This window comes from Emydura macquarii, unplaced genomic scaffold (assembly GCF_026122565.2).
Source record: "Emydura macquarii macquarii isolate MOO-44397 ecotype Brisbane River unplaced genomic scaffold, CSIRO-AGI_Emac_v2 contig_1744, whole genome shotgun sequence".
Classification (NCBI taxonomy): Eukaryota; Metazoa; Chordata; order Testudines; family Chelidae; genus Emydura; species Emydura macquarii.
The window spans coordinates 1-11,337 of NW_027131881.1; the positions used below are offsets into that span (position 1 = coordinate 1).

Below are 11,337 nucleotides of genomic sequence, written 5' to 3' on the forward strand. Positions count from 1 at the left end.
AACATTAACATTATTAAACATTGCTTTTTTAAATACAAGTACAAAATTAGAGGTGTAAAATGCAAATAAAAAAAGGAGGTGCCAGCCCAAATTATTCAGACAACAAAGAGGAAAGTAAAAACGTCAGCTGCAGCTATCATCCTGACCCTAAAGGGTGAAGAATACAAATAAACGTCCCGAAAGTGCGCACACAAAAAAATCCACCCTAAAAACAAAATAAAATAAAGTCATGCTTCCTTGTAATTGGCTGGTAATTAATTACCATACACAGTCCAGAGGCAGCATAACACAGCAAAACTCATAAAATTGTATAAAGACTAACCACTATAAAATACAGGGTAAGATTATGGATTCTCTAGGTTCGTTCTGTAATCATCATCATCATTGAAAGCATTGGATCGCGACTGATGGTGCTCTGGCTCCTCCACTCGTGCTCAGCCTAACTGGCCAATGGGCTGACTCGAGCAATGCATAGGACTAGTAACTGTATTATACCATCATGCAAAACTTTTCAAAGTAAATAAATATATAAATGCCATAACTTTCTAAAATGTTTATATTTACAATAGACATAGCATATTGCCTTGTCCCCTAAATAAAATCCTGCAGTCTTTTCTTTTACAGATATAACAGTGGTCTTAATCTGCAGCAAGTGAAATTTAGGTTAGATATTAGGAAAAGCTTCCTAACCATATGGGTATTAAGCTCCAGACTTGGTTTCCAAGGGAGGTTGTGGAATTCCCATCACTGGGAAAGTTTTTAGAGCACCTATCAGGGATGGTCTCGGTTGACTTGGTCCTGCCTCAGCACAGGAAGCTGAATTTGATGACTTGTCCAGGTTCCTTCTAGCCCTGCATTTCCAGGATTTGCATGCTGGGAGGGTCTTATTAAAGTTAATGTGATTACTCCCAATGAGTAACGTTCAACACATTCATAGGTCTTTACAGAATCTGTGCCTCAGTCCTAAACTTCTCTGCTAGAACAGCAAATAAAGGAGCCACTTAATACCAAATGTGAATGTGGTTTTTACAAGCTATTAGGAAATGGACTGAGACCATCAAACTGTCACCAAATGGTAACAAATTTACAGTCGCTGCCACCTGGAGTGGATTTAAATATTGATGTAGAGGCGGCAGGCTGCTGTGTGGTGCTACCAACTCTCTGTCTGGGTGAATTTGTTACTAGAATAGCTATATTTCTTAGAATAGATTAATTGTTTCCATGGTCATCCACGGCCAGTCAAATACAGAAACTATTATTATTCAGGTATAACAGACCAGAATTCGGCCCAGATTGTTTTGCTCCAGAGGAAAGCACTGGAGAGATGCACCAAAGAGCGAACAGAAGCCCTAAGGCAGGTATCATTTTTTATCACCCAGAGCAAAATCGGGTTCTTGTCTGTTTGTTATTTCCACTTGGCTTTCAATTCTTCAAAGAAATAAGAAATGACTTATCAAATCTATATCTAGGATTGTTTTCAGATCTCTGTAAAATATGGAAACCAGAGCGATGCTTCCTCAGCATAAATGTGTGAGCCGTAGACCCAGATAATGGGGGAATAATGCAGAGAATGGAAAATAAAGTAAGCAAGGTGGTTTTGACCATATAGCCTCCTGCAGGAACTGTCATTAAATGAAAATAATGTTGGGCTAGACCATCCCTTCTGCTTCCCTTGAGTTTGGTAGGGGCCCTTTCATGAATCAGCAGGTTCATGCAGACAAATTCCACAAGGGACACCCCTCCATCAAGAAAATAAGATGGTGGAAATTGTGCAAGTGTCTCTTTTGGAGGTTTGACCCAGGGAGGACATGATCTAGACATTGATGATCTCTATCAAGCCATTTTTCCCCCTTAACTGCTCAAACTAGAAGATGACTTTATTCAAACATGAGATGCTGAAATGTCATCCTCCTGGTATCCCCTAAGATTGGTTCAAAAGAGAACAAAGGAGTAGGGGAGACCTGCTTCTTCTCCTGGGTCAGTTGCCTTACATCTTCAAAAGGAAGCAAGGAGCTTCTATTAAAGAGCACAAAGGACATAGCTGGGTCCTTACCCTCTCTCCTCTGCTGGAGCTGTGGAGGTTACTCAAGTCCTATGTTCTACCCCACTCCCCAGCTGCAACTAGGGCTGTTGGAAGGAGAAGAGAGAGTTGAATACAGGACCCCAGAAATCAGCCTCCCAAGGGGTTGCTGGGATGTGGTGATTTTTACCTTTCAGCCCCATCACAACCAGATGCCAAGGGGAGGGTGACTCTCCAGTCCAGTGTTACCAGACTTGCCCATCACCTTGAGGTATACTCATTTATTAGGGTTACCTTCCTGAAAGTGGGGTGTGATTCTAGGAGTGTGTGTTCTCTTAACGTACTGCTTCTGTTACTTGGGGTGTGTGTTCTATTAGTGTACTGCTTGTGTTACTTCTGTGTTTTGCGCCCTGGTTCCCCAAGAACACAGAGCTGTCAGGTAACACCCAAAACCTTGAAACACCCCTTTCGACCGAATATTGTCATGCCTCCCTTCTCGCCTTATCATAGTGGTTATCTCAGCTGCAGGGGTTTTACTCGCCTTCCACTCTGCTCTCAGTCTTCTCTTCTCTTCGTTCTCCTCACTATCCTGCCTCCCCACTTTCCCTGCAGATGTGGGGATGGTACATGCTCACATGCCTGATTTGGGTCAATAAGACACAGACACCTTCCTGTTTAAGAGCAGTGCTAAGCTTTAATGGTGTTTCATGGGCAGCTGCTGGTGTTAGGGGATGGGCAGGGACAGGTGCTTGTTTAGTTGCAGCAGAAAAACTTCACATCATTGAGCGCCGTGTCATCCCCTCTGCCCTGGTATGTCTGCACCTTTGTCTGGATTCCACAAATGGCCCCAGAGCTGCACCAATTTGTCTTTGTGACAATAGAAACCCAGAATGATCCACCATCAAAAATCCATTTGCCATCTGAGCATTTGAAGTGGATGTTGTCGGCTGCCACGTCATCGGCATCTCCCTGTGGTGGTTCCACCAACAGATTGAAGGACATCAGGTTGCTCTTCTTGCACATTTTTTTTGAACTCCATTCGCCCCACCTGCCAGAGAAGAAAATAACTGCCTGAGACTTATTCAGCATCTGCTACCCATCAGGAGGCACCAGTCATCCTAGCTACTGTGCACCGAGCCCAGCCTTCATAGGACACACAACTGTGACCTGAAAAACGGCCTGGTGGAGCCTGAGGTATTTTGTTTTCTTTTTCTTGAGTAGTCTTTTTTCTTGCTTGTATATAGCCTTAGAAACATCAGAAGTGTCAAGCCTGGTCTGTCCTGGTTTTGCTGGAGAACTCCCTAGGGGTCTCAGGAGATGACCTTGGGTGCGAATTTGGGAATGTCTGTGTAGAACTTACCACTTCTGGTTGATATTATGGCGTTACTATGAAATGTTACTCAGAAAACCTGCTCTGTCATAAATGCTTCTCTGTATTCAGATCCACCATTGCTGACAGGACATGCACCAGGTATTCTCCAGACTGAAGACCAAGAGAAGCCACATAATGTTAATGACAGGGCTTTGACCATGCAAGAGTTATGCAGAAGAGTAAATGCATCCCAAGGCAAAAGATACTTCCTCCTCTATCTGAGGGGAGGGGTTTTTTGGAGAGTGGAAAGTTACCAAAGACAGAAGAAAGAAAACAGCAAGGTGACCAGGTGGGATTTAAAGATGGGAAAAGAGCCAGACAGGAAGAGGAAGTATTAAGCAGGAGAGAATAAGATCAGAGGAGCTGTGGAAAGGAACTGCATGAGGGAGAACCCATCCAGCATGAAACACCCTACATGAGACAGGGGAACCCTTCTGCCAGCCTTCCTGAACACAGATGCATCCCAAAGGAAGGGTGAACTGGGAAGTGAGAGACATTGTAGTCAAGATGTTTATTGTTTTGTATGATCTGTACTCTTTTGGGCTTCGTATGCTAAATAAAAGAACAATTCTGATAAGCTCTGGGCAAAGTGTTTGAGTGTGTGTTCTGTTCTTCACAACTATTGTCTGCCTCTGGAGGGAATTCAATGGGGTGGAGATCTGGGAGAGGGTATATTTAAACAATTGGGGTATCTTGGGAGACAGTGCCAGTCCTGGGAGCCCAGGGCAGGTGAGGGGAGCAGCCCAACTTCTGTGAAGGAGTAGCAGACTGAGTCATTGTCCAGGAAATGTTCAAGAGAAACCACAGGAGGAATCAGTGCTACAGCCTGCTGAGACCCAGGGAGGTTTAAAGCACATGGAGATCTAGGCACACACAGGCTTAGGTTCCCCTCACAGCAGTCCAGAGGGTGATTGAAAGGGGGCACCTGACTCGATCTGTGACACTTGGTGCTGAAACTTGAACCCAGTCATCCTTTTCCCAATGTTCATTAGATGGTAGAGAGAACCTACAGGGTGAAATATGTCTCCATTGATGTCTGTAGCAAAAAAAGAAAACTTGAAACATGGAGTCTACTACAAGGCCTGAGGCCTGAACTAAAGTGAGCAAAAGTCAGGCCGTGATGATATAAAGCAAAATTAGCTAGAGTCAGGCTATGAGCAAAAGTCAGGCACTGTTACAAAGCAGACGCTCGCTTACAAGTTCACTGTGTGGTACATGAACTCGGCAAAAAACACACACTTCCAAGAAGTACAAGGCACAGTGTGTTCATTTATGCAGATTCCAGAAGACGCTGGTAAGCCCCAACATAAAGGACTGGCATAAACACAATACTGGGATGTGCAACAGGAACACACTGAACCAAGTAAAACAAAGACAAGAGGGCAGGATAGAATGATTGATTAAAATGTTATGTTTGACCAACAAGTGCAAGGGATAGGATTGGTAACTAACCATGTCAGAAGGGTAATAAGTAACTTGTTTGTATCGGTGTATAAAAGAGGGGTTACAGAGGAGGTGTCTCTGGCCTAGAGGGAAGCGGAAAGTCCTGCCATTTACTGAGCCAGTCCATTGTCTCAGGCATACATGTATTAGTGTTCCTGTAGAGTCTATGGGGTGCTAGTTCTGTACTTTATCAGCAGTAAACTTGGATGAGCGCCTTTGTCTCTGAACTGAGTCAGTGATCTTCCTGGGCAGTTCAATCAAGGTGTGTTGTACCGGCTACCTGCCCACAGCAGGTGTAGCACGCAGAGGGAACACACATGCAGCCAACAACTGCTAACGTCAATATCAAAATCCCCATTCAGTCCAGCAGGGCCAGGATTTTACTTAAAGAACATGAAGGACGTAGCTAAAAATCCCTTTCCCCACGCCAATTTCTACAGCTTTCACACTGTGCTCTGCGTCTGGTATCATTTCAATGCTTGTCTCCCATCCTCAACAGTAACTTCCAGGGCACACAAGATCTGAATTTTAACATGAAATGGCCATCTGTGTCTCTCATAAAGAAGCAGAAACAGAACAGCCATTGCCCTCTTTTAATTTTCTTTTATAGATTATCTCCAAACAGAGGGAAAACTCAGAGAAGAGACCCTGTGCAAATGGCATCGTTCATGGTTATTCTCTCTGTGGTTGCAGAGTAAGAGGGAGAGAAACAAAAGAGCTACTCACGGCCCCACAGTGGACTCGATGCTGGAGCCGTCAGTGCAGTACAGGCGAATGCCATTCAAAGCTGTGTCATCATATGTTACCCCAAAACCTTGAAAGCCCTCCATCTGGGAGAGAGGTACAAGTGATGGAGACACAGGTACATATTGGGAGGAGAAGGGTTGGAAACTCCACTCCCAAGCCAATAAATCTTCCCAACTTCATATTATTAAATTAACTGCATTTCTTAAGAGAAAGAAAAATGTCCAGTAGTAATTAGAGCCAGGAGGTTCCTGACACTTATAACAGCCACTGCCCTGGGAAGCTGGAAGACAGCTAAACAACCGGCCCCATATGTTCCCCTTTATGTTTCCCACCCCTTTGCCATCCACCCTGGAAAGCAGAGCCCTGGATCCAAGCTGGGAAGAATGAGGACTCTGCCCCTCCTTACAACCCCCACACTGGATTTTCACTCTTGCAGTGAAGGAAAATAATTGTTTGCTTGACCACAGTTACTCCATCTTAGTTGTTTTAGTGTTCTGGTTTCTGTTGAAATCACCCACCCCCTCCTCTTTTTTGTGTTTATGGTGCTTATCTCTGCCAAGGTCAGAGAGAAAGATTAACAGGAGAAATGAGAAGTCAGCCTATAGTAGTTTTTGCTTTCTCTTCAGTCTTGGGAAATAGACTAGACAATTTTGATAGATAAGTTGAAATCTTCTGCCCTTATCTTTTATGTTATGCATACTCATTATATTTAGAAGATGTAGAAAGTGTAAGCCAATAGTAATATAATAATAATTTGAGTGTACCAATGAGCATTAAGAATTTATGCATATGTAATTTTATGTTTATGTTTATGTTTGTATAAATATGCAAAAGAGCATGCCTTCGAGGTCTCACACTGACCACTTGCTGGGAAGTGTCCGACCTCTGCAGAAATAAAAACTTGGAGACTGCCCAACTACCTGCGTGGATCTCTTTTCTATCTGGTGCAGGGCTAAAGAACCTCATTTGGAATATTTTTTAAACAGCAGCAACAGAGATTCAAAGCCTCAAGCTAGGGGAGATATCCAGGCTGGCTTTAAATGAAGTAGTGATGGGACTCACATGCAATCCCTTACTCTACAGATTAACAGGTTCCTCTCTGGCTGGGAAACCCGAGGCCTACTCTACACTAGAAAAGTTTTGCTGTCCTAGCCTTACTCATTATGTCCTTCTTGTGTAGCCACAACAGTAGTGGCCAAAATGTACTTTTGTCGGAATACCTTATTCCAGTTTGGTGAGCAAAATACACTATACTGGCAACCACACTTTTGGCACACCTACTAGGACTTTTGCCAGCAGAGAAATAGTTACAAAAAATGAAAATAAATCACACCCTTAGCAGGCATAACAATGCCAGAAAACGTTCAAAAGAAGATCTGCCCTCAGAATAAGTTTCAAGCAAACTTCCATCATTAATTTTATTCCCTTTCTCCTCCTTTTACTCCCCAAATATGCCCTCTATCTCCTTTGATGTTAACACTTTTCAGATACTTACAGACAGTGGTCACATCCTCACCTCTTACTTGCGGCTTACCCGAGCCAGACAGATTTAACTCCTTTAATATCACCTCCTAACTCTGACCGATGCCCCATTCTCCTTCAACAGATGTCTCCGGTTGTGCCAAAGGCAAAGACCCATAAACCCACCTGGACAGATAATTGTGTTTTCATCTCCTTTCAGCCCCAGATCTCTGGTCACAGATATTTCCTGCCCCCACCCTTTAGTAAACTGACTGGCCCTGTATGTCGATGGCTGGCCAGAGTGTGAGGAAAAGAGGATTTTTACAAAAAAACTAGAAACAGTCTAGAGCCAAGAGAAGTTCTTACTAGGATACTGAGTGATGAGTGTGGGTCAGAGGGTGAGGAAGTGGCAAGTGAATGGGAAGAATTTTACCTTCAATGAAAATCCATTGGCGTAGCCACTGGGGCAAAACTCCTTCTCCCCCCATACACCCCACTGGCCTCCATTGGAGACATTGAGGGTGGAGATGTAACTTCGTGCCTCTGCACCCTGGAAGCAGCAGGAGAGGAGCAGGCAGAGCATCGCATGGGTGAGGGGCTGCATGGTGCAGAATCAGCTCTGGATCTACCCACAAGGAAGCTGGTGAGTGACTAACAGCCTGAGACACGAGGGATATTTATACCCAGGAAAGTTGGGCTGGGTTTCCTTGCTGGCCTAGCCTGGTGCCAATCCATCTGGGAGAAATCACTCATTGCCACGTCCCTGCACCTAGATACCGACCTGACCTCCCCTCGCACACAAAGGCTCATCATTCCCCCTGAGACTTTCAGAGACTGAAGGAAACTGGAGCCCAAGGCAGGGTCTAAGTGGGCAAAAGAGGGACTGTGAGTCCTGAAAGCAGGCTGCGGATTTTAGAGCAGCTGCTGAAGGTTCAGAGGTAAAGAGAAGCAGGGGAGAGGCCCTTGGGGCTGTGTTGGACAGAGGGTCCTGGCATTGGCAGGAGGAAAGAGAGAGATTTTTTATTTTATAGCTTTTTCTCAGGGTCTCATTTCTGCTCCCTGCAGCTCCCTCATACTGTGTGGTGAGATTCTCTCCCACCCTCTGCTGTCACTCTGCCCTACCCCATCTCTCCGTTCATAACTCTGGGCTCCAGCCAAATGGTAAATTTATCCATTCCAGGCTGAAACCATGTTCAGGGCCCCCACATGGGGCAGGGGGTTAAATAGGTACACGTTACCAGCAAGCACGTGCTCTGGGGGGCCAGTCCAGGCTGCAACCCCCTTTACCATAAGGAAAAAAAATGTCATGGCCCATGAGAGTGTAGGTATGGGATGAGGGATTGTGCTATGTGTGTGGGAGGGGGCCTGTCTTACAAGTTTGTACTGGGCCTGAAAAAATTATGCTTGGGCCCTCACCATGTGGTCCTGTCTGAGAAACCACCTCTGCCTTTTGCTGTCTTTCCTAACCCAGACCCTGCCCCGGTGTTGGTGGGGAAGGAGTTCCCCACTCGGTTATGACATGGCTCACTCATAGGCTAAAACTAAGGCACTCACCCTTGGCCACTTACCTTCATGAGGAAGCAGAGGCCATCTTCAGTCTCTGTCTCCTAAGTGAAAACAAGGCCAGTTAGAAAGCCTCTTTCTTCTGAAATGCCTACCCAATGCTTAGCTCTTTCCATTTAAATCTGTGTGACAAGCTCACCTGGTTAGGTTAAATCCAGTTTCTACTGTATGTTCTTAAAGAATAAACAAGTCAGTTTCTGGGGAGAGAAGGGCCAACAGGGAAAGGCTGCAAGAGCTAGGGTCATTGTTAACAGTTGCATGTGTACGCGCAACGGGTTGAAGCGCCTACAAGGCAGGGAGCAGGGAGCAGGGAGTTGTTGATGAGCAGTGGAAAGAGTGGGCAAGAGCTGCTTCAAAGCTGTTTACCCAGAGCTCCAGAGACACAGAAGCTGTACAGGGTAAGGAGGTCTCTGCCACCATTGACTGGTGAACAGGGAAAGTACAGCTACCGACAGTTCATTTATGTAAGTTTTCTACCCAGAAATCCTCCAAGTGACACTATGCGGAGTCACCAGAACAATACACAAACTCCAGATTGGTGTGGGAGTGGGACTGAGGTGCAGGTGGGAGGAGGGGATCCGACCTTGTGGCAAGGAGCATGATGCAGGGTTCCATGTGCTACTGGTCCCGCCTTGCCGAAAATGTTGGGGAGAGATAACACAGAGGCTGCTCTGTAACAAGAGGCAGTAGCGAGGTAGCTCTTTGCTGAACCTGCAGTGGACAGCAGCAGAGCTGAGTGAACACTGCTGAGGAGCCTCCTACCAAAAATGCTGAAATCACTGTAGGCGGAATGGAAGGTGGAGCCTCAAGACCACCCCAGGCAGCACTTCCTCTAGGGGTAGGATGCAGGCTGTCTAAGTGCTATCGTAGACTTTGGGACTACCCTACCTATTGACAACAACCATGAATGGGGCTTAGTGGAGAGAAGGGAAGTGAGGTGTGAAAGAGGCAGTTGCTTATCTGACATTCACACTGGCAGGTGGGGAACTGAGTTAAAGGGCTTCTGCCAAAGATACCATAGCGTGGCTAATGTATTCATTTATATGTCTAGTTGGTGTGTTTTCCCAAGTTAATCCTGTGTCCCCTTGCACCCTAAGGAAGTTTTCCTTGTGTTATAGGCAAACTCAGTGCTTGCAAGAGAAGAAATATTGCCTGTTAATGGCATGCAGGGAAGGGTTTTTCATTTTTCCCTGGTTTCTGGGTGGGGTTTGAAGCTGCCGGTGTTTTTAATTTAAAGAGGGCCCATTTCTTATTATAGACAGGACTGCTGGCACCGACTCTTATTAAAGTGCTTCAACAATTCTCCTTTTTAGATTCTGTTTTCAATTGCTTATAATTTTGCCAAACTATAACCAATTGCACTGAAATTTTTTCATACTCTGTGTCTGCCTCAGGCTGAGTTTTGCTGGAAATTTTTCAGTCAAAATGCCTCAGCTGTTTCCAAGAATAAGGCTAAGGAAAATATTTTTTGTTACCCATATTATAAAATCTCTGGAGAACTTTAATTCCAGAAGTCCTAGTGCCCTCATTGCTCAGAGTATGGGTTTGAAATTTGAAAGAGGAGTGGCCATTATATCAGGAATGTGTCTTTTGCAGTCCCCATGAAAATCTGCCCAAATTTGGCCAAGGTATAGGCTTTAAAAAAATTGCAGTTTGCATATGCTGAGTAGAAACTTGCTAGAAGTTCACAATTAAGTTACCAGACTATTTTATCCACTGGGCACATGAATAGTAAATATCTTCATAACATTCAACACCATGTAATTTTTTTACAGGTTTCCATACCCTTAGCACCTTATAACCTGCCAACCACGTCCCATTTCTGGTCTTCTACACGTTTGGTGTTGTCAGCCATTTTGAAAATTGTGTATGTGTGTTGGGTCATCTGTGTCATGCTTGTGCTTAGATACCTGAGGCTGTTTGTGTGAGAGAAAAAGAAATGCAAGAAAAAATAGAAAAAAGATTCCATCGGCCATTTAAAAAAAAATTTGTGCCGTGTCCTTGTGTTTGGGCATGTGTAGCTGACAAAGAGAAAAAGGATAGGTTTGGTTGAAAAAAAGAAAATAATGTTATAGTGAAAGATTTTAAAGCAGAGAGAAAATGAAATTAAAGAAAATGTTTTAAAAAATGAAATTAAAGAAAAATATAATAAAAGAGGAAAATAATGTAATTAAATTCTCTGAAGCAGGGAGAAAAAATTGAAGAAAAATTTAAAAAATAAATGAAAAAAATTAAATAAGAGGAAAGATAATGTTGTGTTTAAAGAATGCTAGAGAAGAGAGAAAAAGACATGAAACGATAGCTGTTCTAGAGCTGGGGTGCGAGTCTTCAGAGCAAAGCACACTGGACCAGTCAGGAGTTGCTCTATGACTACATCACAAAACGCATTCTTCCTGACACGACCCACCACCTCTCACCTAAAAATAAACCCTTTTGCCAACAAAAGCTAATTTACAGTAAAAATGAACAGAGCATAATACACATACTAGCTTTTAAAGTTTGCCTATAGAAATTATCCCAAACAGCTTTGTATTTTTCCACAAGAACCATCCTTTCAACTGTTTGAAAATGTAAAATAAACACAATCCTTTTACTCAATTCTTTTACTAACGTGAAAAACAACAGTTACCAGGGGTGCTTTGTAGATGTTTTCCTTTTTTTGGTTATGAGTGAAATAACATAACTGCTAAGGGGGAATTTTTTTTTACAATAGAACATGAACAAGCAGCTC

At 43.9% G+C, this 11,337-nt stretch overlaps 1 protein-coding gene across 1 annotated transcript; it reads right to left on the reverse strand.

Annotated features, from left to right (window-relative positions):
* Positions 1–2,725: 2,725 nt before the first annotated feature.
* LOC137158566 (vitelline membrane outer layer protein 1-like) lies at positions 2,726–7,647 on the reverse strand. Its single transcript, XM_067556367.1, has 3 exons — positions 7,477–7,647; positions 5,562–5,665; positions 2,726–3,068 (listed from the first exon to the last, which is right to left on the reverse strand). The coding sequence occupies exons 1-3, from the start codon at positions 7,645–7,647 to the stop codon at positions 2,774–2,776; spliced, it is 570 nt and encodes a 189-aa protein (XP_067412468.1). The 3' UTR covers positions 2,726–2,773.
* Between the last annotated feature and the right edge of the window lie 3,690 nt (positions 7,648–11,337).